The following is a 23,937-nucleotide window of genomic DNA, read 5'->3' as shown; positions in this document are numbered from 1 at the left end:
AGACAGATTTCATTATTTTCACTTGTTTGCAACCTTGAATGATCAGTAACTTAAATTGATATTTAGTTTAATGTTTTAGTAATATGATTTTAGACATGTATATGACATAAGACATTTGCTAATTTGCAGATCAATACGTAGGGGTGAATTCAGAGTGATTGGGACTCCTTTTTGCTGGAAAAAGTGTCCAAATCATCCTGAATTCACCCATATTTAATGTTGCTAACAGTCATTCGAGTATTAGTAGACCGTTTGTTTAATATCTGCTGACAATTTATTTTGATGTTCCCCAACAGACCTTGAATACTGAAAACCTTTGCAACTACCTGTACATGTCAACTTATTTTACTAACACTGACCCTAACCTAAGAGTTGACTAATACTGAGATACTGAGATAATAATAATAGGAGAGTTAGTTGGCATGTAGTTGCAAAGTTACTTACAGTTAGTAGAATGTCTAAAGTGGACTATGGAAATAGTGTCACCACATTTTATTAGGTTATCTGTTCCTAGTCAAGAACCACTTCTTTACTGTCCTCTAAATTAGAGTAGCACACAGAATATCCTAAAACGTTATCTTGTCTTTTTTGCCCCCTCTGGTTTGCTCAGGATGTGTTGAACACGATGATTAGGTGGTGTTCACCACGATTCTTCTTCCTTGGCCTGCCGGGCTTCACCATGCTGGTGGGAGACTTCATCACCGCAGCTGCTCGCGTCCTGAACACAGACTCTTTTGAGGTACATGCTGCCGCTGCCCAATCTTTAAATGAACACATCCACACTTACACTACCTACAGCAGCACACTGCTTCATGCTGGCATCTTCTCCATTCTTGTTCTTGTCAGGCTCCACGGATCGAGGCTCAGACGGTTCTTGGTTCGCTGGTGTGCTTCCCTAACCTGTATCAACAGATCCCATCTTTGCAGTCTGTTCCCGGATCTGAGGATATTGTAGTTGGCAAAGAGGACATGAAGGTATGCTGTTATACAGGTGAACCAAATCCTGTAAATCTGAACCACCTAGGTTTTGGCACTAGGAATGTGCACCACTGCTAATGTCATTAATGTTTAAACTTTAAAATTAAAGTGACTGACTAGTCAAACTCTCAGAAGAAAACAGTCTGTATATGAATATGCATTCGAAATAGCCTACTTAATCTGTGAATAAAACAGTCAATTTGGTAGAATATTGATGTAGGATATGTTTTTTTTTTGTCATGTAAGTTTTATTCATAATGTTACCCTTTGAACCAGTAGAAATGTTATACTGGTATTGTCCCTCATAATCGGGAGTATAACAAGCCTATAAGCAAGCTGAATTGTTATATGCAACAAAACTTTTCCATTTTCATGTCAAAATACTCCTTCACTGGGCCTAAAACCTACATTTTACCAAACCTGCCAATAGCCGGTGACTTAAGAAAATGCACTGGCCAATAAACATATTTTACTGGCCATGAAACTGTTAAAAAAAAAAACAGGCAATAATGGCACCAAAATTTTAGAGAACATTGAAAATGCACAATTCTCTATTCCAATGTTGATACCACAGCTAAAACTACTAGCCTAACTAACATCAATTTAAAACATTATTAAAGGGGTCATTGGATGCCCATTTTCCACAAGTTGGTATGATTCTTTAGGGCAGGGTTGCCCAATCCTGCTCCTGCCGATCGACTGTCCTGCACAATTCATCTCCAACCCTAATCAAACACACCTGAAGCAACCAATTAAGGTCTTCAGGATCACTTGAAAATTACAGTCAGGTGTGTTTGATTAGGGTTGGAGATGAACTGTGCAGGACAGTGGATCGGCAGGAGCAGGATTGGGCACCCCTGCTTTAGGGACTTCATGTAAAGTTTGTAACATACTTTGGTTAAAATTCTTCAATGGTTGTGTAAAACAACACCCGTTTTACCTCCTCAAAAACAGCTCCGTTCACAGCGACCCGTTTCAGTGCATGTCTCTTTAAATGATCTCTTCCAATGAGGGGTGTCGACACAAGACACATAAAGTGCTGCCTTGGTGGACAGTATACAAATGGCTGAGGGCGGAAATATGCTAATACGGGACAGTCCATCAGTGGTCGTGGGCAGAGCATGAGCAATATGACATCATGTTGCTCAGAAAATCCAAACGGCTTGATTATTGAGAGTGTTTAGGCTTTTTGAGGATTAAAAAAAAAGGAGTGAATGGATTTGTTTTCATTGTATGGTGGTTGTGTCCACAGACTGCAAAGACACATATATATGCAAAAACAAGTGAATTCTGCATCCGATGACCCTTTTAAAGACAAGTAAACAGTCCGTAATAAAATAAGAACAAATAATCAAATTACAAATATACCTGATAGCACACAAAATAAATAAACAGTGTATTTCAGATTTTTCATGTAGGTTTAACGGTAGTTTCCAGGTACATAAATTGAATAAAGTATTCAAATGTAAAATAACATTGCATTTAGTCTTCACGGTATACATTAAAGGGATAGTTCACCCAAAAATGAAAATTCTGTCAGTAATTACTCACCCTCATGTTGTTCAACCCCGTAAGACTTTCGTTCATCTTCGGAACACAAATTAAGATATTTTTGATGAAATCTGAGAGCTGGATCACTCCTCCATAGGCTTCTTCAGGGATTGAACTTGCCGGCCTCGAAAAGTTATTAAAGACATCGTTAAAATAGTCCGAGTGACTACAGTGGCTCAATCTTAAGTTTATCAAGCGACGAGAATACTTTTTGTGCGCAAAAAAAATAACGACTTTATTTCAACTATTCATTTCCTTCTCTGTGGGCCTCGAGTCAGTTCACTAGTGTAATAGGGTAAGCTTCTGTTGTTGTACATCACACGGATCACGCACATGACCAGCGTCGGCCAATAGTGAGCCTATGTGTGACGTAGCTCTACGGAATCACACTACGTTAACTGACTAGAGGCCCAAAGAGAAGGAAATGAATAGTTGAAATAAAGTCGTTATTTTTTTAATTTTTTTGCGCACAAAAAGTATTTTCGTCGCTTGATAAACTTAAGATTGAGCCACTGTAGTCACTTGGACTATTTTAACGATGTCTTTCATAACTTTTCGAGGCCGGCCAGTTCAATCCCTGAAGAATATTCAGTATTTTTTAATATTTACTTTAAATATTCAGTAGTCAACATTTGAAGTGGATCAAAAAATGTAGGACTAATTTCTTAAGCGTCTCATCCCACGCCTCCATGGCTAATTCCAAAACTTTATTTTAGAGCTTGTGATGGAGACTTCAGCCACTGATAGCAGAATAATGCAGTTATGAGAGAGAGAGAGAGAGAGAGAGAGAGAGAGAGAGAGAGAGAGAGAGAGAGAGAGAGAGATTAAATGTATTGGAAATTACTGGGAGTCTATGCGTTTCTGAAAGTTGATAGGCGAGTCTTAAACAGTGTTCGGCAGAAGCGTCTCTACTAATAGCGAAACTGTAAGTTTATCTGCTCCAAGAACAGCGCCGTTATTACCTCGCTAATGAGAAATTCATGTAGCTTTTGAGTTGTTAAACTATTTTACTGATAAATCTGTCAGAGCAGCGCTGACAACACGTTTCTGTGGGAGAGGGCGGGAGAAAGAGTATGTGCTTTCTGAAACGTAATTTTGTGGCAAAAAACATGGAAATAATTAGTCAGTTTTTATCCAATTGTTTACTATATTTATTTGCTTGGTCAGTGTTTCTGTGGGTCTTGGTCATCTCTTGCTGTGGTAGTTTGAAATAACTGAAATCATTTGGTGAAGTGATGTGGAACTGTAATGCGGTCAAGACCTGCTGGAACTACTTTAGTCGTGCGTTTCCCTGAAAATAATTGCACACCTTAGAACATTCGTAAGCCAATCAGATTCGAGCATTCAACTGCCAGTAGGATAACCCTTAATAAACTTACAAAAGTGTTTTAGACAAGATCAGTGTGAGATTTTTTTATTTGTCTTTTGTTTTGTGATTAACATTAAAAACACAGACAGCAGAGGGAATATTGTTTTTTCTGTCACTTAAACCGATAATGCAGGGATCCAATATACTAATACTGTATACATACATTCTCTTTCTCGACTATTTACCCTCACTTAAGACATAACCTAATATGTTTACTAGGATACTTGCTGAGTAAAAATGTATTTAATTATTTTTGACATAATTTAATGTGAATTTGTCAGTTCAAGCGCAAGAAGACGAGCTCATTCTAGTATTTGCGCGCTGTCTGAGACGCAGCTTTCTGTGCGCGAGGTTCGGATGTGTGTACACAGATATCGAATCGAATTGAGTTCCCTTTCCCGTCGTCTTGCGCTTGAATTTTTAAATTGGCAAGGCTCAAACTTTCGTGACAATACAGAACTGCCCCATCAACTGTGCTGAACCTCATTCACTTTTGTTCACGTTCATGTTCTCACAACATTGCATTGTTAGGAATTGGATTCATAAAAAAGTTACCGGCCAACTGACGATTGACACCGTTTCATATACTCACCAACACCGATTTTACTTGCATTTGGCGCTTGGCAAATGTAAATTTTAGGCCCTGCTCCCTCACATTGCTCGTCTTCCGAGTGGACAGTTCTCTTTAGCCCGCCGTGACTGAACGCATGCAAGGTCTGAGGTAAACTGAAATGATTTAGTGTTCTGCTGCAGACTTTTAATGATGTAGACATCTAATGATGCTTTTATAGTTGATATTAGCTTTCCAATCAGCTGGTTACACATTTTGGTTTCAAACTGTCAAAAATCCTCAGATAAAGAAGGCCCCAGTGTTATCTAAAGGATTTATTCCCCCAATTAATTACAATTCTGAAATTTTAAAGCCTTATGATTTAATTTCCTCATGGCAATGCCATTTTCAGTTAGTAAAGGTTTAAATGTCTTCTCACATATGGAGCACTATATTTTCCCTGCCACAGTTGCCTTTGGATTGACTTTCAATTGACTTCTCAATGAAACTACTTAGGGGTGGGCGATATAACCAAAATCTTAAACCAATTACATCATTTAATCATGGCAGTGATACGCATCCCCTAATGGTAATTCTGGCCGAAATAAGCCTATAATTGCCCAGTTGTATAAGTGTGCACGACCTTTTTAATGGTGCATGTTACTCTTTTTGGAATTAACCAAACACATTAAAATTATTACTAAAAAGTAATAATAATCCTCCAGTCATTATTTAAGTGATTAAATCAGCTGTTTCCGTAGGATTTTCTTAATGTCTTCCCGGTCGAATCTTAGGCAGACAAAGAGCTTTCGAAAGGATCTCGTGAAGAGGTGCCAATCAGGAGAATGGTACAAAATACTTTTTGTAGCCATTGTATGATTACCCAACTTCTACCCACATACATAAAACGATATATACTATATAGCAAAGCTTAACTGCTTTGATTTATATTTTCACCAAAATCATATCATCCAGCCCATAACTGCTAAATGTGGCATTAAGGTGTAACAAACATGAACAGTATGCATTTTATTTGCTTTGAAACATTGTGTATGTGTGAAAAGCACTTTATAAATGAAACTTGACTTTCATAAAAAAAAAAATAATAATAAAAAAAAAAAAAACAGGATTAGTAAATTATGACAGACGTTTCATTTTTGGGTGAACTCAAAACATCAGGCATACAAATATATAAACCCATTCCTACGAACATTATCTAGGCCACAAAACTGAACCTTGGACCTTCTATTAGATGTATTATGCTGCCAAATGTATAAGCATTAACTGTCTTTGTCATGCTTTCTGTCTGTAGGACTACCTTGTAAACATTCTTCTGAAGACTGCACGTAATGAGACATGTGAAGGAGCCAGGTACAACAACATACTTACTTACCTATGTCTATTATTATAATGATCCAATCCAGGAAACTGAGCCTTATGTGTTCAGTGATCTTGTACTAATTTTTTACTTTTTATTTTGATCCTATTCAAATCCCATGCATATGGAAGCTTGTTTCCGCCACAGAATGAAAAATAAAAAAAGGGGTTGTGACTTTTTTTTCTCACAATTGCGAGTTTACATCTTGGAATTGCGTGATATAAAGTCACAATTGCGAGTTATAAAAGTCATAATTGTGTGATATTAAGTTGCAATTGTGTGTTATAAAGTCAGAATTGTGAGATATAAACTCACAATTGCGAGAAAAAAAGTCAAAATTGCAGGTTTATTTCTCATAATGCGAGTTTATAACACGCATTGTGAGTTTATATCTCGCAATTCTGATTTTATAACACACAATTGCGACTTTATATCTCGCAACTCTGACTTAATATCTCACAATTCTGATTGCAAGATAAAAATTGTGCGATTCTGAGATAGAAAGTTGCAATTATCTTTTATGTTTTATTCTGTGGCGGAAACAAGCTTCCATAGATAAATGAATACAACCATACTGATCTGTTGTACCCTGTGAATGATATAAATGGCTTGTCTGGCAGTAATCTGAGTGTGTTTTAACCATGTTTTAGGTGTGTAGCGATCTGCAGTCTGGGGCTATGGGTGTGTGAGGAGCTGAGACACACAGAAACACACCATCAGGTGAAGGATGCAATCAACGTCCTGGGTGTCACACTGAAGGTGATTTATGTCTGATGTGTTCTTCACTCTGAAGTTGTTTTAGTCTGTCCTCCTAATCCTTATTAGTTGTGTATGAATTTTGTATTCATCCACAAAAGTAAAGCTAATAATTTGCTGTATCTCACTTCTCTGAAAACACACTGAAAAGTGTGTGTGTGTGTGTGTGATGTTTGTGACGTTCAGCCTTGTTTTGTCCAGTCAAAATATAAACTTTTCAATTCTAATATCTCAACTTGCGGCCACTCTATTAGGTACACCTGTTCAGCTGCTTGTTAAATCAAATATCTAATCAGCCAATCACATGGCAGCAACTCAATGCATTAAGGGGCCGTTTACACAACACCGTTTTCAACTAAAAGCGTTTTGGCCGTTTATTTACACAACAACAGCATTCTGGTGGCCTGAAAACACAAACTTTTGAAAATGGATTTCAAGTTTTTGAAAACGACACACTTATCGTATCCATGTAAACTACAAAAAAAACTGTGAAACCGTTGACGTCATGCACATGTGTTGGCTATTTAGTCTAGGCTTTTTTTTCTGCAAATGAATGGAGATATTAACAGAAAGAACCTTACATAAAAAAAATGAAGGTTTCTTAGAACAGGCTCAAGGATAATACATGTTTTTGAACCCTTTGTGTTCAAAGGTTTTGAAATTTTCTTAAAGGAAGTAAAAAGGGACTTTATATCAAGAGGAGAACATTCTAAAATTGGCATTACGGTGAATGTTTCTGGCTTTGTGAAGATGAAATTTACCCAGAAGACAAAGTAAGAATACAGTATTATCAAGATTAACATCCTTAGAATGAAAATCTGATGATAATAAAAAATTATAGATTATGTAATTTGTGTCTATAGGCATGTGTATTTGGCTCGAGTGCACTGTAGTAAAATAATGCCTGTGTGTGCAGCCGTGTAGTCTTTCTTTACAAAGTGACATCGCCAACTACTTCTCTGGCATACATAATCTAGTCTTATTAGTTGTTTTTGCGGGTCCGTGTGAATGGGGATCGTTTTGTCATCTGTACAAATAAAAACTTCAGTTTTTAGCACATCGTTGTCATGTAAACGTACCCTTAGTCATGTAGACATGACTGAGCATCAGAATGGGGAAGAAAGGTGATTTAAGTGACTTTAAACGTGATATGGTTGTTGGTGCCAGATGGGCTGGTCTAAATATAGTTCAGAAACTGCTGATCTACTGGGATTTTCATGCACAACCATCTCTAGGGTTTACAGAGTATGGTCCTAAAAGAGAAAATATCCAGTGAGCGTCAGTTCTGTGGGTGAAAATGCCTTGTTGATACCAGAGGACAGGAGAACGGCCAGACTGGTCAGAGCTGATAGAAAGGCAACAGTAACTTAAATAACCACTCTGAGGTCTACATAAGAGCATCTCTGAACACACAACACGTCAAGCCTTGAAGCAGAAGAGCATCTCTGAACACACAACACGTCAAACCTTGAAGCAGAAGAGCATCTCTGAACACACAACACATCAAAACTTGAAGCAGAAGAGCATCTCTGAACACACAACACATCAAAACTTGAAGCAGAAGAGCATCTCTGAACACACAACACGTCAAGCCTTGAAGCAGAAGAGCATCTCTGAACACACAACACATCAAAACTTGAAAGAGAATAGCATCTCTGAACACACAACACATCAAACCTTGAAGCTGAAGAGCATCTCTGAACACACAACACATCAAGCCTTGAAGCAGAAGAGCATCTCTGAACACACAACACATCAAAACTTGAAAGAGAATAGCATCTCTGAACACACAACACATCAAACCTTGAAGCAGAAGAGCATCTCTGAACACACAACACGTCAAGCCTTGAAGCAGAAGAGCATCTCTGAACACACAACACATCAAAACTTGAAAGAGAATAGCATCTCTGAACACACAACACATCAAACCTTGAAGCAGAAGAGCATCTCTGAATACACAACACGTCAAGCCTTGAAGCAGAAGAGCATCTCTGAGCACACAACACGTCAAACCTTGAAGCAGAAGAGCATCTCTGAACACACAACACATCAAACCTTGAAGCAGAAGATCATCTCTGAACACACAACACGTCAAGCCTTGAAGCAGAAGAGCATCTCTGAACACACAACACGTCAAGCCTTGAAGCAGAAGAGCATCTCTGAACACACAACACATCAAAACTTGAAAGAGAATAGCATCTCTGAACACACAACACATCAAACCTTGAAGCAGAAGAGCATCTCTGAACACACAACACATCAAAACTTGAAAGAGAATAGCATCTCTGAACACACAACACATCAAACCTTGAAGCAGAAGAGCATCTCTGAACACACAACACATCAAACCTTGAAGCAGAAGAGCATCTCTGAACACACAACACATCAAAACTTGAAAGAGAATAGCATCTCTGAACACACAACACATCAAACCTTGAAGCAGAAGAGCATCTCTGAACACACAACACATCAAACCTTGAAGCAGAAGAGCATCTCTGAACACACAACACATCAAACCTTGAAGCAGAAGAGCATCTCTGAACACACAACACATCAAAACTTGAAAGAGAATAGCATCTCTGAACACACAACACATCAAACCTTGAAGCAGAAGAGCATCTCTGAACACACAACACATCAAAACTTGAAAGAGAATAGCATCTCTGAACACACAACACATCAAACCTTGAAGCTGAAGAGCATCTCTGAAAACACAACACGTCAAACCTTGAAGCAGAAGAGCATCTCTGAACACACAACACATCAAAACTTGAAGCAGAAGAGCATCTCTGAACACACAACACATCAAAACTTGAAGCAGAAGAGCATCTCTATACACACAACACGTCAAGCCTTGAAGCAGAAGAGCATCTCTGAACACACAACACATCAAAACTTGAAAGAGAATAGCATCTCTGAACACACAACACATCAAACCTTGAAGCTGAAGAGCATCTCTGAACACACAACACATCAAACCTTGAAGCAGAAGAGCATCTCTGAATACACAACACGTCAAGCCTTGAAGCAGAAGAGCATCTCTGAACACACAACACATCAAACCTTGAAGCAGAAGAGCATCTCTGAACACACAACACATCAAACCTTGAAGCAGAAGAGCATCTCTGAACACACAACACATCAAAACTTGAAGCAGAAGAGCATCTCTGAACACACAACACATCAAAACTTGAAGCAGAAGAGCATCTCTATACACACAACACGTCAAGCCTTGAAGCAGAAGAGCATCTCTGAACACACAACACATCAAACCTTGAAGCAGAAGAGCATCTCTGAACACACAACACATCAAACCTTGAAGCTGAAGAGCATCTCTGAAAACACAACACGTCAAACCTTGAAGCAGAAGAGCATCTCTGAACACACAACACATCAAAACTTGAAGCAGAAGAGCATCTCTGAACACACAACACATCAAAACTTGAAGCAGAAGAGCATCTCTATACACACAACACGTCAAGCCTTGAAGCAGAAGAGCATCTCTGAACACACAACACATCAAAACTTGAAAGAGAATAGCATCTCTGAACACACAACACATCAAACCTTGAAGCTGAAGAGCATCTCTGAACACACAACACATCAAACCTTGAAGCAGAAGAGCATCTCTGAATACACAACACATCAAACCTTGAAGCAGAAGAGCATCTCTAAACACACAACACGTCAAGCCTTGAAGCAGAAGAGCATCTCTGAGCACACAACACGTCAAGCCTTGAAGCAGAAGATCATCTCTGAACACACAACACGTCAAGCCTTGAAGCAGAAGAGCATCTCTGAACACACAACACATCAAAACTTGAAGCTGAAGAGCATCTCTGAACACACAACACATCAAACCTTGAAGCAGAAGAGCATCTCTGAAAACACAACACATCAAACCTTGAAGCAGAAGAGCATCTCTGAACACACAACACGTCAAGCCTTGAAGCAGAAGAGCATCTCTGAACACACAACACGTCAAGCCTTGAAGCAGAAGAGCATCTCTGAACACACAACACGTCAAGCCTTGAAGCACCAGTGTCACTCCTGTCAGCTGAGAACTGGAAACTGAGGCTACAGTTCGCACGGGCTCACCAAAACTGGACAATTTGGGAGAAGAAGATTGGAGAAACGTGGGTTGGTCTGATGACTCTCAATTTCTGCTGCAACATTCAGATGGTAGGGTCAGAATGACCATGTCCATCCCTTTATGAACACAGTGTACCCATCTGGGTACTTGGCTACTTCCAGTAGGATAACATGCCTTCAATGGCTACTTCCAGGATAACAAAGCTCAAATCACCTCAAAAACTGGTTTCTTGAACATGACAATCAGTTCACTAAACTCAAACGGCCTTCAGTCACCAGACCTCAGATCTCAAAAGTCATCAATCCAATAGAACAGCTTTGGGATGTGCTGGAACAAGAGATTCGCATCATGGATGTGCAGTTGACAAATCTGCCGCAACTGTGTGATATCATCATGTCAATGACTTTGGACCAAAATCTCTAAGGAATGTTTCCAACACCTTGTTGAATCAATGCCATAAAGAACAAGGCAGTTTTGAAGACAAAGGGGGTCCAAACCAGTACTTACAAGGTGTACCTAATAAAGTGGTGTGTGTATGTGTGTGTGTGTGTGTGTGTGTATACAGTGTATTTATACACTCACCTAAAGGATTATTAGGAACACCTGTTCAATTTCTCATTAATGCAATTATCTAATCAACCAATCACATGGCAGTTGCTTCAATGCATTTAGGGGTGTGGTCTGAGTATTTCACAATCTGCTCAGTTACTGGGATTTTCACGCACAACCATTTCTAGGGTTTACAAAGAATGGTGTGAAAAGGGAAAAACATCCAGTATGCGGCAGTCCTGTGGACGAAAATGCCTTGTTGATGCTAGAGGTCAGAGGAGAATGGGCCGACTGATTCAAGCTGATAGAAGAGCAACTTTGACTGAAATAACCACTCGTTACAACCGAGGTATGCAGCAAAGCATTTGTGAAGCCACAACACGCACAACCTTGAGGCGGATGGGCTACAACAGCAGAAGACCCCACCGGGTACCACTCATCTCCACTACAAATAGGAAAAAGAGGCTACAATTTCCAAGAGCTCACCAAAATTGGACAGTTGACTGGAAAAATGTTGCCTGGTCTGATGAGTCTCGATTTCTGTTGAGACATTCAGATAGTAGAGTCAGAATTTGGCATAAACAGAATGAGAACATGGATCCATCATGCCTTGTTACCACTGTGCAGGCTGGTGGTGGTGGTGTAATGGTGTGGGGGATGTTTTCTTGGCACACTTTAGGCCCCTTAGTGCCAATTGGCTTTATACACAGCTTCACTACTTCCTGAACTTCAGCCAGCCCTTTGTTTCCTGTCTGCCATTATTGGACAAACTGATTAATCCAGGTGTGCATGGCCTCAGGAACAATAATCAGGCACACCTGTAATAATCAGTTTGTCCAATATTGGCAGACAGGAAACAAAGGGCTGGCTGAAGTTCATGAAGTAGTGAAGCTGTGCATAAAGCCTATTGGGCATCGTTTAAATGCCACGGCCTACCTGAGCATTGTTTCTGACCATGTCCATCCCTTTATGGCCACCACGTACCCATCCTCTGATGGCTACTTCCAGCAGGATAATGCACCATGTCACAAAGCTCCAATCATTTCAAATTGGTTTCTTGAACATGACAATGAGTTCACTGTACTAAAATGGCCCCCACAGTCACCAGATCTCAACCCAATAGAGCATCTTTGGGATGTGGTGGAACGGGAGCTTCGTGCCCTGGATGTGCATCCCACAAATCTCCATCAACTGCAAGATGCTATCCTATCAATATGGGCCAACATTTCTAAAGAATGCTTTCAGCACCTTGTTGAATCAATGCCACGTAGAATTAAGGCAGTTCTGAAGGCGAAAGGGGGTCAAACACAGTATTAGTATGGTGTTCCTAATAATCCTTTAGGTGAGTGTGTATATATATATATATATATATATATATATATATATATATATACTGTATATATGTTAGTGCTGTCAATAGATTACAGTTTTTAATCGTGATTATTTGCACCCTTTTGTGACACTTATAATGACATAAAAAAAACATTTCAGAATTTATAGTGTATAGGTGGTGTATTATCCTGAATGTGTGTGGAAACAACGTAGAGTGTAGTGAAATCTGTCTGTGCACAAATACATAATATCTAAATGCGCAGAGAGGGCACATACACAGTTTGTTTGTGCATCAATATAATAGACTCGCGTGTGCCTACTGTACGACTCCTGTACGTCACCACATTTGTCATGCAATCCTCATCCATGAGACGCTTGTTTGCTTTATACAGTAGTTTGCGTATCATCTGCCCGTACAGCGGTGGATGTGTGAGGGCTCACGCCCTTCAGAAACATCACAGAATATGACAGAGCTCGTGTTTTGAAGCTAAACACACTGCAGTGGATAATTCACCGAAAACGCAATAACTGCCATCTCTGATGTAATCCGCCTGGTTTTCTTTACATTAGTGCTGTTTTTGACTGATTGAATTCGCTTACTGGATCATTGGACTAAAATTGTCCCGATCTGATCGCAAACAGAGAAGCGAAATCAGGTTAATTAGTTTGAATAGAAATGTCCACCTACCAGGTCCCAAGATCATCTACCTGTGTAACGTTACGTTAATGACACTTTCACATGCTTCAGTAATTGTTTGCGTATAAATTATTTACGCGTTATGGATTTTGTATTAATTGCATGGTTTTTATATACTGAAAACTTCATGTTCTTCTTCCTTTGGAGAACAGCTGTTGTGACAAGAGACCGAAACCAGGATAATAGAATTTAATTTAATTTTCAAAAAGGCAAAGGATAATTTTTTAGAAAATTACTTCAATATAACATAACGTAAATCATAAATCTATGGATTATATAAAAATCCAAATGTTATCAAATACTACATTATTAAATTGAAGTATACGTAGTTGGAAAGACTTTTTGAATCATAGTTATTTTAATCTGAAACCACGTCTAAAACGATACCTTCCAAATATCGTCTTCACATTCCCTTCCTCATGCAGCTGTAATTACGTCCAGTTCATGTTGACACGCAGCAGGTCAGGCCAGAATAAAGCTTTGGGAAAGGAACAGGGTTTCCATCTCTAAAAGCATGTGCCGAGCTGTTGGGAGTTTATGTGCGGCTTCTTCTCTTCTATTACTCTGAGCAAACACTCACTCTCTCTCACCTCAGATTCCACATGACTAAAGCCCAGAGCAAGAGAGAATTGTGGGTAGAGCAACAGACAGAATCCATTAACCTGGCATCCTCCCAGAGATGTGTTTCTCTAGAGTAATATGGTGCTAAATAGCAAAAACAAACATAGAAATAGAAATGACACAAATAATGGCATGTGTTTTAATCATGATGATGTATTATGTATCAGCGTCATCTTTTACCATCTGATTTATCACATATAATATTTTTAATACCTAATTGTGTTGACAAAAATTGGAGACACGGCTGTAAAACCTTGTAAAAAGAGTTTCTTAAGTTGCATATATATATATATATATATATTTTTTTTTTTTTTTTTTTTTTTTTTTATCTACAACGTATATGAACTACGAGTTATGATCTGAGAACAGGTGGTTTTAGTGAGCCATAACTTGAAAGAATCAGTCAAATGAAATGTTTCAACAGTTCAGTTCTTTTCTCTGATCATTTTCAAAGTGGATAATGTATTGCTTTCTTTCTTTCTTTCTTTTTTTTGCAAGATGTCTCTTATGCTCACCAATGCTGCATTTATTTGATCAAAACTACAGTTGCAGCAGTAATATTGTAGAATATTGTTGCAACTGTTTTCTATTTTAATATATTTTAAAATGTTATTCTTTTGTAGGCAAATCTGAATTTTCAGCTGAATTTACTCCAGTGTAGCTGCTCAAGAAATATTATTATGAAATATTTCATTATAATTAATTGTGCTGCTTCATATGTATTAACCATTTTTTGGGGGGATTCTTTGATTAAATAGAAGGTTTATAAAGCACAAGGGGTAAAGCCTCATCTACTTAGCTTTATATCAATTTCTGCATATAAGTAATATTATTATTAAATGTATTTCTTCCTGATCATGTTCATTTCGTGAAAAACAGTCATTTCTATTATCATTTTTTTTTCATTCTCATCTAGACCGTAACGTGAGCGTGAATGTGATTTTGTCTCTTAGTTTGGAAATAAGGTGGTGGCAAATGTGGCCTGTGACATCTTTCAGCTACTGATTTCTCACTGGCAGCACTTACAGAGACTGGAGCCGTCCCTTCCCAAAAGAATTATAGAGGTATGAAGCATCTTCATCAGCATGATGCATCTGTTGTGGTCTTGTGCATGTGACGCCTGATTAATCGCTGCTTTTCCTCTGTTGTAGATTTTTGTAGCAACCATAGCGTTTCTTCTGCCCAGTGCTGAACACTCAACAGTTGAGGCAGATAAAAAGGTAAGCAAAGCAGAACTGAGAGTCTTGATTTAGATCTCTGTTTGTGTAAGCAGTGTTGGACATGGGAATTCAGAATGAGCAGCTCCCGGTTATTCTGTCTCTGTGCTTGGCGTTTCATCCTTCCTAACAGCTTGTCTTTGGCAGGTTTATTGATTATTTTGTAGTGGTGTCATGAGTGTGCTAAATGAATGCGTTCTCCGTGTGCTCTAGTTAATGGTGTCTCTACTGCTGTGCCTGCTGGACTGGTGCATGGCCGTACCTCTCTCCATCCTCCTGGAGCCCATCACTATGCCTGTGCTGGATGACCCCACCTCACAGAAAGCCCCGCTACTCGACTACATTTACAGGGTGGGTACAGGCCTCGGGAACTTGTATTAAGGAAGTAGGGGCTGCACAATTTAGGGAAAAAATCTTAATACGATTTATTTTTTCTTGATAAAAATCACGATTGAAAAAAAAATCTAGGTTTGCTAATGATAATAGCTCGCGCATTTAAAATGTCAGACGACATTGTGGAGAAGTTAATCGCCGAGGTCCAGAAAAATCCACCACTTTTTGACAAGTCAAGCCCCTTATAAAGAAAATGGATATGGAAAACAATCGTTCATACCCTCTGAATAAATGGTGAGAAGTATTACCTCGTTTCGACAACATTGCTTCCTTTGAAGTTGCAGTGAAAAAGCCTAGTTGTTGTTTTTATTCCAATATATTGACTACATCAGCTAAATTCACTGTTAGATTATTATATCGATTACACTAGCTTCACTCAAAACATAGCATGTTCAATGACATTGTACACACTTTGAAACCGTAGCGGGCGAGCTTAGAATAAACAGACCAGTTCGTTGGTGTGGACTCAAATATATTTATCGTTATCATTATCATTCTTTGTGTGAACGGCCCTTCGCTGTGTGTTCACATTTGGCAGGTTTGGTTCAATTAAAACCAACTCTGGTGTGATTGCTCTGTAGAGTTGGGTCCGAGTCCACCTTTGTCGAGTCAGAGTCAAGTCCAAGTCCTTAACAATCGAGTCCAAGTCCGAGTCCAAAGAGGGCCGAGTCGGACTTGAGTCCGAGTCCTTAACATCCGAGTCCGAGTCGAGTCCGGCCGAGTCCACAAAGATTTAAATGATTTGAAATTGACCTTTCACAAAGACCCGCCCCTCTTAGTTACTGTTGCTACGTCCGATAAGCTATTCCGCTCTCACTTCACATGTTCTCACACAGTGAAAAATATATTGCGGAGCAAAGAGGACACTGACAATGCGCCAACATACAAGACAGAGCAGGTTACTTTTGGTATGAAATAAAAGTTAAATTCTTTTAATAAAAAAATAAAATAAAATAAAAATTATTATGAAATTCAAACAATAAATACTGTTTTGTGGTGCTTTAATGTGTAGGCCTCAGTTCAAGCAGCACATGAACTGATAATCTCTTCTAGTTATAGCACAAATTAAACATGAATGAAAATCAGAACTGCAAAAAGAAATCAATACACACCATTTTTTGGTGGTCCACTGACTTTAATCTACTAACTGGTTTGGTTTGTTTGTCGGACAAAAATGGCGGGTGTCTGCATTATAATTGGTCAGATCGCCTGTCAATCAAAGTCCGGCAAAAGGTCTCACCACTGAGCTCTTAAATTAATATTTTAAACCTTATAAAATTATTGCAATGTATAGTCACAGTGATACGTTTACCTATTGTACATCTTTCAGAATCTGCAATGTAATACTCAAGAATGCAACACGGTGCATTAAGAGCCAGGGGGTAAAATTTTTAGCAAGATGATGTGATGATTACATTTTTCTAATATTGTTTTACATGCTAATATCTTTTTTAGCCTCTGAAGGGCAGGACTAAATAAATTAATTCATTTTTAAACAAAGTAAGAACAATTTACACCAATTTACATTGTTCAAAAGTTTACACCCCCTGGCTCTTAACAGATGCTTCCTTCTTGAGCATCACTAAATGTTTGCAGGGTTTGTAATAGTTGTGTGTGAGTCCCTCAGTTGTCACCATTGCGAAAAGATGGATCTCACAATCATAGTCACTGCTAGTAAGGAGTCAAATATGAAGAAGATGCTGGAAAAGCAAAAAATCTGCAGGAGCTGGAGGATTTTTCCTCATGAACAACCATTACAAAAACAAAAAAACACACACAAAAAAAAAACAGTTGTGGATCATTCAGGTAATGACACACACTATAAAAATCAAGTAATTTGTCTTGTATTTTGTGTTTGTATTTTGTCTTGTGGACTAGGCTATTAAACATCTGTTATGTGAAAAAGCTTTTTCAGTGCAGTTGCCTACTAAACAGAAACAATGTGTTTATGATCCTTTCTTATAAATAAAAATAAAAATTACATTTTGGAGATTCTGATAGGTGTATGTAAACTAAAGTGTAAATGTAACAAAAATCATAAAACTATTAGACGCCAAAATGTTGCTATGGTTACTATGTCAATCATCGCAATTTCATGACTCACATGACTAAAATTTTGCGGATTCACTCCCACATTTAAATGCATTTATCACTCTTTATAATTTACTGTGGGAACGTAACCACTGGTCCTCTAGAAGCACGAAAAACAAAACTATTATTTAGATTGTCAATAGCACTCCCTTTAAGCCATCACTTACTTACCGCGTTCTACACTCTCCCTAAAACTCTCGTCATAAACACTGAAGTTGTCCGCACTGCACAGTGAATCTCTCATTTATATCGCGTCTAGACTTTGTTGATTATGAGGGGATTTGCGAAGGGATGAAGCTCGTGCTGATTCTGAACATACATTTAGAGCGAATTCTCCGCATGTTGACTAAAACGCCTCTGATTTGCCACTGTGTTCATGCGCTTAATATACATGTCTGTGATTGGTTACAATGCTCAACGCGGAAACAACACAAGTAGTTTCGTTTCGTTTTTGAATAATATTGTGTCCTCCAGTGCCCGGACTCGACTGGACTCGGACATTTTTCCGAGTCTAAAATGTCCGAGTCCGTGTCAAGTCCGAGTACAAATTCATCCAAGTGCGTGACAAGTCCGAGTTCATTCAAAATTGGACTCGAGTCCGGACTCGAGTCCGAGTTCGAGTACCCCAACTCTATTGCTCTGATAGTGAACGCTGCCAATCTGAACCCTGTTTGGCCTCTGTCCACTTCCAAAGGAACTCTGGTGCAGCAACACTGACCAAAGACATCTAAACAACCCAAAATCAGGACCCTGACGTCACAATATATGACCCTACAAAAGACAGAACGCATTCTCATCATAGGAGCAATGTTGCCCATTACTGTTTGGAGCAAGCATCAGAAATGCCTTATAAACAAACTACTATATATAATGTTGAATATAATGTATAAAAATGAATGCAATGGGAGAATATTTGTGGGTCCTGATAATGCCAAATGTCTGATGTTACCAGTAAAAAGTGGCCTACGTTATTTTAAAAACTGTCAGTGACAGTGTGCAAGCATATTCATCTAAAATAATTCTGTATTTTCAGCTTCAGAATAATGGATATTTTTATTCTGGTGTCACTATAGTCCTGTGCATTGGGTTTCCAGCACCAAGTCCAAGCCTATTCATTTACACCCCCAATGTAATACCAAATTTAGCATTTTAATCAACAGTACATTTTGTGTTAACCTTTTATCATATGTCTTGAAGTATCGCCATAATATTGTATCATGAGTTCAGTATCGTGATATGTATCGAATCATGACATGAGGGTATCGTTACACCCCTAATAAATAAACATCATAAAAACCTTTTCTTAAGATTAAGATTTAAGATGGTTCAGTGTGAACGCCAAGCAAACCAGGACTAAATGTATACATTTATTTTTTGGTCCTGACTAAAATAACCAAACTACAAGTGTGAACACACCCTAAATTTCTTCACCATGGAACTGTTATTTTGACAGAAAACCGCAGGAGTCTTTTTGTTCACGAACGCTTCTCAATACATGTATGGGAAGATGGTTGGCACATGTGTTCAGAAATGCATGTTATGGTGACCCGAACCCAGAGCAGTTGCAGAGATGAAGTTCGGGTGGAGCAGCACACTGACAGATCATGAGCTGCTCATGTGTAAAAACAGTGCCATGCTTGTGCTGAAACACACAGCACATTATTTAATTAAATCACAGCCTTTGCGATTTAATAATCGCACTAAGCCATATTGCAATTTCGGTTTTATTTCGATTGATCGTGCAGCCAAAGAGTGACTTTTACTCTAGTTTGTTACTTGAAATTAAAGCAGAAATCTTCCAGTGTGTGTGTGTGCGTGTTATGTTCTATTATAAATGCATTCGTCCCCTCGCAGCTCATATTTAGTCATCAGACGCTAATGAGAGGGCATTGAGGGGCACAGAATAAATGAGATATTAGTCCCGGGCTGTTGTGCAGATGCAGACAGACACGGACCTTTGTGCAGATGTCATGCTCCCAGAAAAAAATGGCCGAATTATTTAAATGTCCCATTGTTGGATTGATAAGCTCACCAATGAATGCCAAACTCAAGAATTCAGTTCATCATCATATGAGAGAAAATGCACCTGCTGCAAAGGGGAAAGGGGAAGAATAAATGTCCTTTGTTTTCCTCTGCACTCGTTTGACTGTTAATCATTTTCTCCTAGTTATTATATGCTCAGTGGGATTACTTTAATCTCCCATTTTTCAGAGCTGAATAGCATCTAACACGAGCACATGTACGTAACCCTTGCCAGGACAGCACATCAATACTCTTGTTTCGAGTGCCTTGTCTCAATTAAGAGCAAGAAATAATGATTAGCATCTCATGCTTATAGTACTACTCAAATAATAATTGATGATAAATGTCCTTTAAGGTTATGGAGTCTTGGTTCATTTATGCAGCACAGTTTGAGAAGTGCCACTTAGAAAATGTATAAACTGATGAAATCACACTGAATCCTCAGAACCAGCGAATGCCATTTAATACTTTGGGTGCTAAATGTTCCTCAATTTATTCTCTTCCTCTCTCCTCTTATCACTTGGTGACGGCTTTATACTTAGTCAGTTTGATTTTCTACTTTATCTAACAGGAAAAGCAATCAGTTTATGGCCGAGGTATCGCAGCTCTCAGCAATCAGTATGTGAGGGATATAATGCAGTGGGTTGTACCTTAGTCAACTCAAGTCACCTTTATTTATAGAGTTTACAATGCAGATTATTTTTAAAAAGCTTTATAGTAATAAACAGGAATCAACCGGAATAAATCACCTCTACAGAAAACAGTGGTGTCGCCATCAAGCTCATTTCAATTTCGTTTTTTTCTCATCCAATAGTTATTACTGATTTACTCTTGATTTACATTGAGAAATCATCCATCACACCTTTGGATGACCTGTATCTCTTATATATCAGCAGTTTCCAGTTGAACCAGATGGCACTAATAGCTCTATGGTGGTGATTATGTGGCAAATCAAAGTTCTGTGGTTTTATTTTTAGGTATTTTTACAACATGAATGTATATCAGATCATGTTTATGTAGCTTATATTGTCATTGTTTGCTGCGTCAGTGTGTGGTGTTTGAGAATGAGCCAAGGGATAAAGCCTTAATTAAATCAAACAGAGCAAACCTGTTCAGGCACTATGATAAACTGTGCTGGACCGTGTCTTATCTTCTCCAGCCAATAGAGCCATGACCATCTGTTTCTGCACATCGATACACTCCCATATCACAGGAGAAATAGATTATTAGCCCATAAAGCCCCTCTCTTTGGGTTTCCTGGCTTAGCATTGTAAATATCGTCCCATCTCCATATGGTGGCCTTGCAGCACTCAACCACACCGTCTGGGTGTAACAACAATGTTTCAATCTATTAAAGATTTTTTTTTAATGCATCTCAGTGGTGTGCCAAGAAGATCATCTTCATGGCTGAGTTGTTGATCATAACAGAGTTCTCTATTTGAAACATCTCATTAGATTTTAAAAATGCACTACATCTAAACAATGCGAGAAAGCTGCTCATTATTTAATACATAATCCTTGTAATCTCACTTTTTTTTCTGAAGGTGTTCCCCAGGGTTCTGTATTAGGCCCGCAAAACTTTTCTTATTTACTTTATTTATTTAGTTTTGTCATTCTTTTTGTAGCGTATCACTGGTATACTTAATTCACTGTTCTGCTGTCTTAGGTGCTGCACACTTGTGTATCAGGGTCTAACCTACACACTCAACAAAGTCACTACCTCCTCAGCCTTGCTGATCTGTCGACAGACTACGAACCCTTCCTTACTCTAGGCAATGTCAAGAGCTTTGAACCACCCCCCATACACAATGTCATGGGAGACTTTGGAAATCTCCTCACTGTGGCTGAAGGTAAGGATTTCCTTCCAATTAATCTTATTGCTATTGTGTTTTGTTATCGACAACGTGCTTAGGGAAATCCCATGAAAACTCTGCTGGGTCATTGCTCACCCAAAAATCAAAAGAAAAATAAATCAGTATTTGTTTTGCCTTTTCCTAATTAAGTGCATTTGTCAAATATTAGTTATCTATACACCATAGTAGTATTTATTATACTTAATTTATTACTAATGGTACGGCAAAAAAAATTTTTTGTGAGATTTAACCATATTTATTTATTTTATTATTTGTTACATCATATTTAACAATTTTTGCTACATATCAACACAAATTAATTTTTAATGTCTGTATTGTAAAGACAAATTTACAAAATTTATGATGTCAACTTTTCCAGCATAAATTGTGAAACCGCTGCATCTCCCTTAAAAAAGCAAAGAAAGTACAAAAAGGGATGTTTTTTAATTTGTCCTTTGAGTTTATACTGAGCTCTCGTGAATCATATTAGAGCAAATGTAGCACAATGTGAAATGAAATAGAATTTTAAAGAGGTATGCATTAGTTCCCTCATCCACTCAAAGCAAGCCCATTTATGCCAATTATTAAAGAAATCATTTTTTTTCCCTCCTCCGACCTTGCTTTATCCATTAGGCAATATTTCTTGTGTGTTCTCTACCTTGGCATGTCATCAAATGTCATCTGTTTTTGGTTGGGCTGTTGGGGTGGGGTGGGGGGGGGGGATCTTTCCTCTTCCAACAGGGATGCCTTTTATGACAGTACATTTATATCAACAGAGTAGAGGAAGAAAAAGACTGCTGGCTTTTGCAACACTAACATCTCCATCCATTGACATGCCTTTTATATCTCTGCGTACGAAAAAACAAACAACCTCAGCCAAAGAGCAACTCATAAGCAATATCCCAGTACCTAGCTCATATTGATTAGTTCACTTCAAAGCTCTGTGCATCCCTAATGCAACTTGCTCGTCTTTGCAAAGAGCTTTTTCCACTTTGATGGGGATGATGGTATTGATAGCACTGTCACAATGTGAGCACTTCGTTTTTTCCCCCTCCTCTCTCTCTCATCCTAATCTTAATATCCACTAATGACAACACTAGATTTCTCACTTTGAGAGGTGTTCAGCATTCAGAGGACTTTAATTCATAGTGCTTGCAGAGCCCTATTCACTCATCACGAAAGGTGTGATGCTCATTAGTGAAGCTCTTTGAGTCTGTTTTAGGAGACTGAATAGATATTTTAAAGGTGTCTATGTGGACACCCGTATAGATGGTGCAAACGTGGGAAAACTGCCTCCATTGGTCATGACAGCTAAAAGCCAGTATACCAGCTAGCTTTTGAGAAAGATAAGTAAGGGAAAAAACAGTCAGCCAATCATTATTGCAAAATAAATTCTGACGGGGTGATCAGGACCCTAAAAAAGTTAGTCATACAGTCAATGCATCAAATCAGAATCAGGTATTACAAAGAGGTTTGTGATCATTTGTGGTGATGACTACTGTACATTATCAGGGCTGTGCTACAAAAAAGTCTGTGCGATGAATAAATAAAAAAATGGTTAAAATGGCCAAATTACAGCAAACCTCAAAATGGCCAAATAATGGCCACCTAGTTGGCCTGGATGGTCAGTTTACCAACAGAATACCGCAACTGACCTATCAGAATCACATATCCCAGAGAGCCATGTAATATAAGAGGGTGATGGGCAGATTTCTAAATAACAGTGACGGGGATTACCTTTTTTTCATTCTAAGGGTTAGTTCACCCAAAAAATGAAATAATAACACTTTTGTTTTCCTTGGAAACTCAAATGAAGATACTTTTAATGAGACCTGAGAGATTTCTGTCCCTCCATTTAAAGTCCACCAAACACGTTGACTTTTCCAAAAGACATCATGAAAGTAATCTATATAAATCAAGCCGTTTAATCCAAGTCTTTATATGATGAACACATATATAGATCATACGGATGCATCAAATATGATCAACAGAAGCACAAGAACCAATGAAGTTTGGTCTCGAATATCAAGCAATTAGGGTTGAGCTTCATTTTATAGCAAATTCGATGTGCTTTATATGTATGTGCGTTGATCAATGTTTAAATGTGAATAAAAGATTAAATTAAATCTGTTCTTTATATAAAGCGGTCGAGTCTCTTCAGAAGACTTGAATTTTTACCTGAATGTTGTTATGTTTACGAAACCTTTATGGACTTTTTGATGCATCAAAGTTTTTGTTACATGCCTTTAATCAAAAGACATATATCTCTCAGTTTTCATGAAATCATCTTCATTGAGGTTTCGAAGAGGATCAAAAGTCTGATGTATTTGTAATGACATGAGGGTAATTATACACATATACATCCTATTATTCATTTAAATATAGGGATTTAGGGATTGGCTTTTTGATGATCAACAATGCCAACACTGATGGGTTTTTTTTTACATCCATAAACAGACTATATTTATATTATACTTTATTATCTTA

At 38.3% G+C, this 23,937-nt stretch overlaps 1 protein-coding gene across 2 annotated transcripts in view; it reads left to right on the top strand.

The window, feature by feature from the left end:
• Positions 1 to 23,937, top strand: part of ralgapa2 (Ral GTPase activating protein catalytic subunit alpha 2) — a 207,635-nt gene that overhangs the window by 117,184 nt on the left and 66,514 nt on the right. For both annotated transcript variants that reach the window (XM_056255880.1, XM_056255879.1), the window contains 8 exons: positions 611 to 739; positions 847 to 975; positions 5,761 to 5,819; positions 6,477 to 6,585; positions 14,828 to 14,938; positions 15,026 to 15,094; positions 15,305 to 15,442; positions 21,264 to 21,447. In XM_056255880.1, coding sequence (XP_056111855.1) covers positions 611 to 739; positions 847 to 975; positions 5,761 to 5,819; positions 6,477 to 6,585; positions 14,828 to 14,938; positions 15,026 to 15,094; positions 15,305 to 15,442; positions 21,264 to 21,447 — 928 coding nt within the window. The remainder of the gene's footprint in view (positions 1 to 610; positions 740 to 846; positions 976 to 5,760; positions 5,820 to 6,476; positions 6,586 to 14,827; positions 14,939 to 15,025; positions 15,095 to 15,304; positions 15,443 to 21,263; positions 21,448 to 23,937) is intronic.

Source organism: Rhinichthys klamathensis, unplaced genomic scaffold, assembly GCF_029890125.1.
Source record: "Rhinichthys klamathensis goyatoka isolate OS25496 unplaced genomic scaffold, OSU_Roscu_1.1 h1tg000123l_1, whole genome shotgun sequence".
Lineage (NCBI taxonomy): Eukaryota > Metazoa > Chordata > Actinopteri > Cypriniformes > Leuciscidae > Rhinichthys > Rhinichthys klamathensis.
Note: the sequence above shows the minus strand (reverse complement) of the source record. Positions and strands in the feature narration are given on the sequence as shown.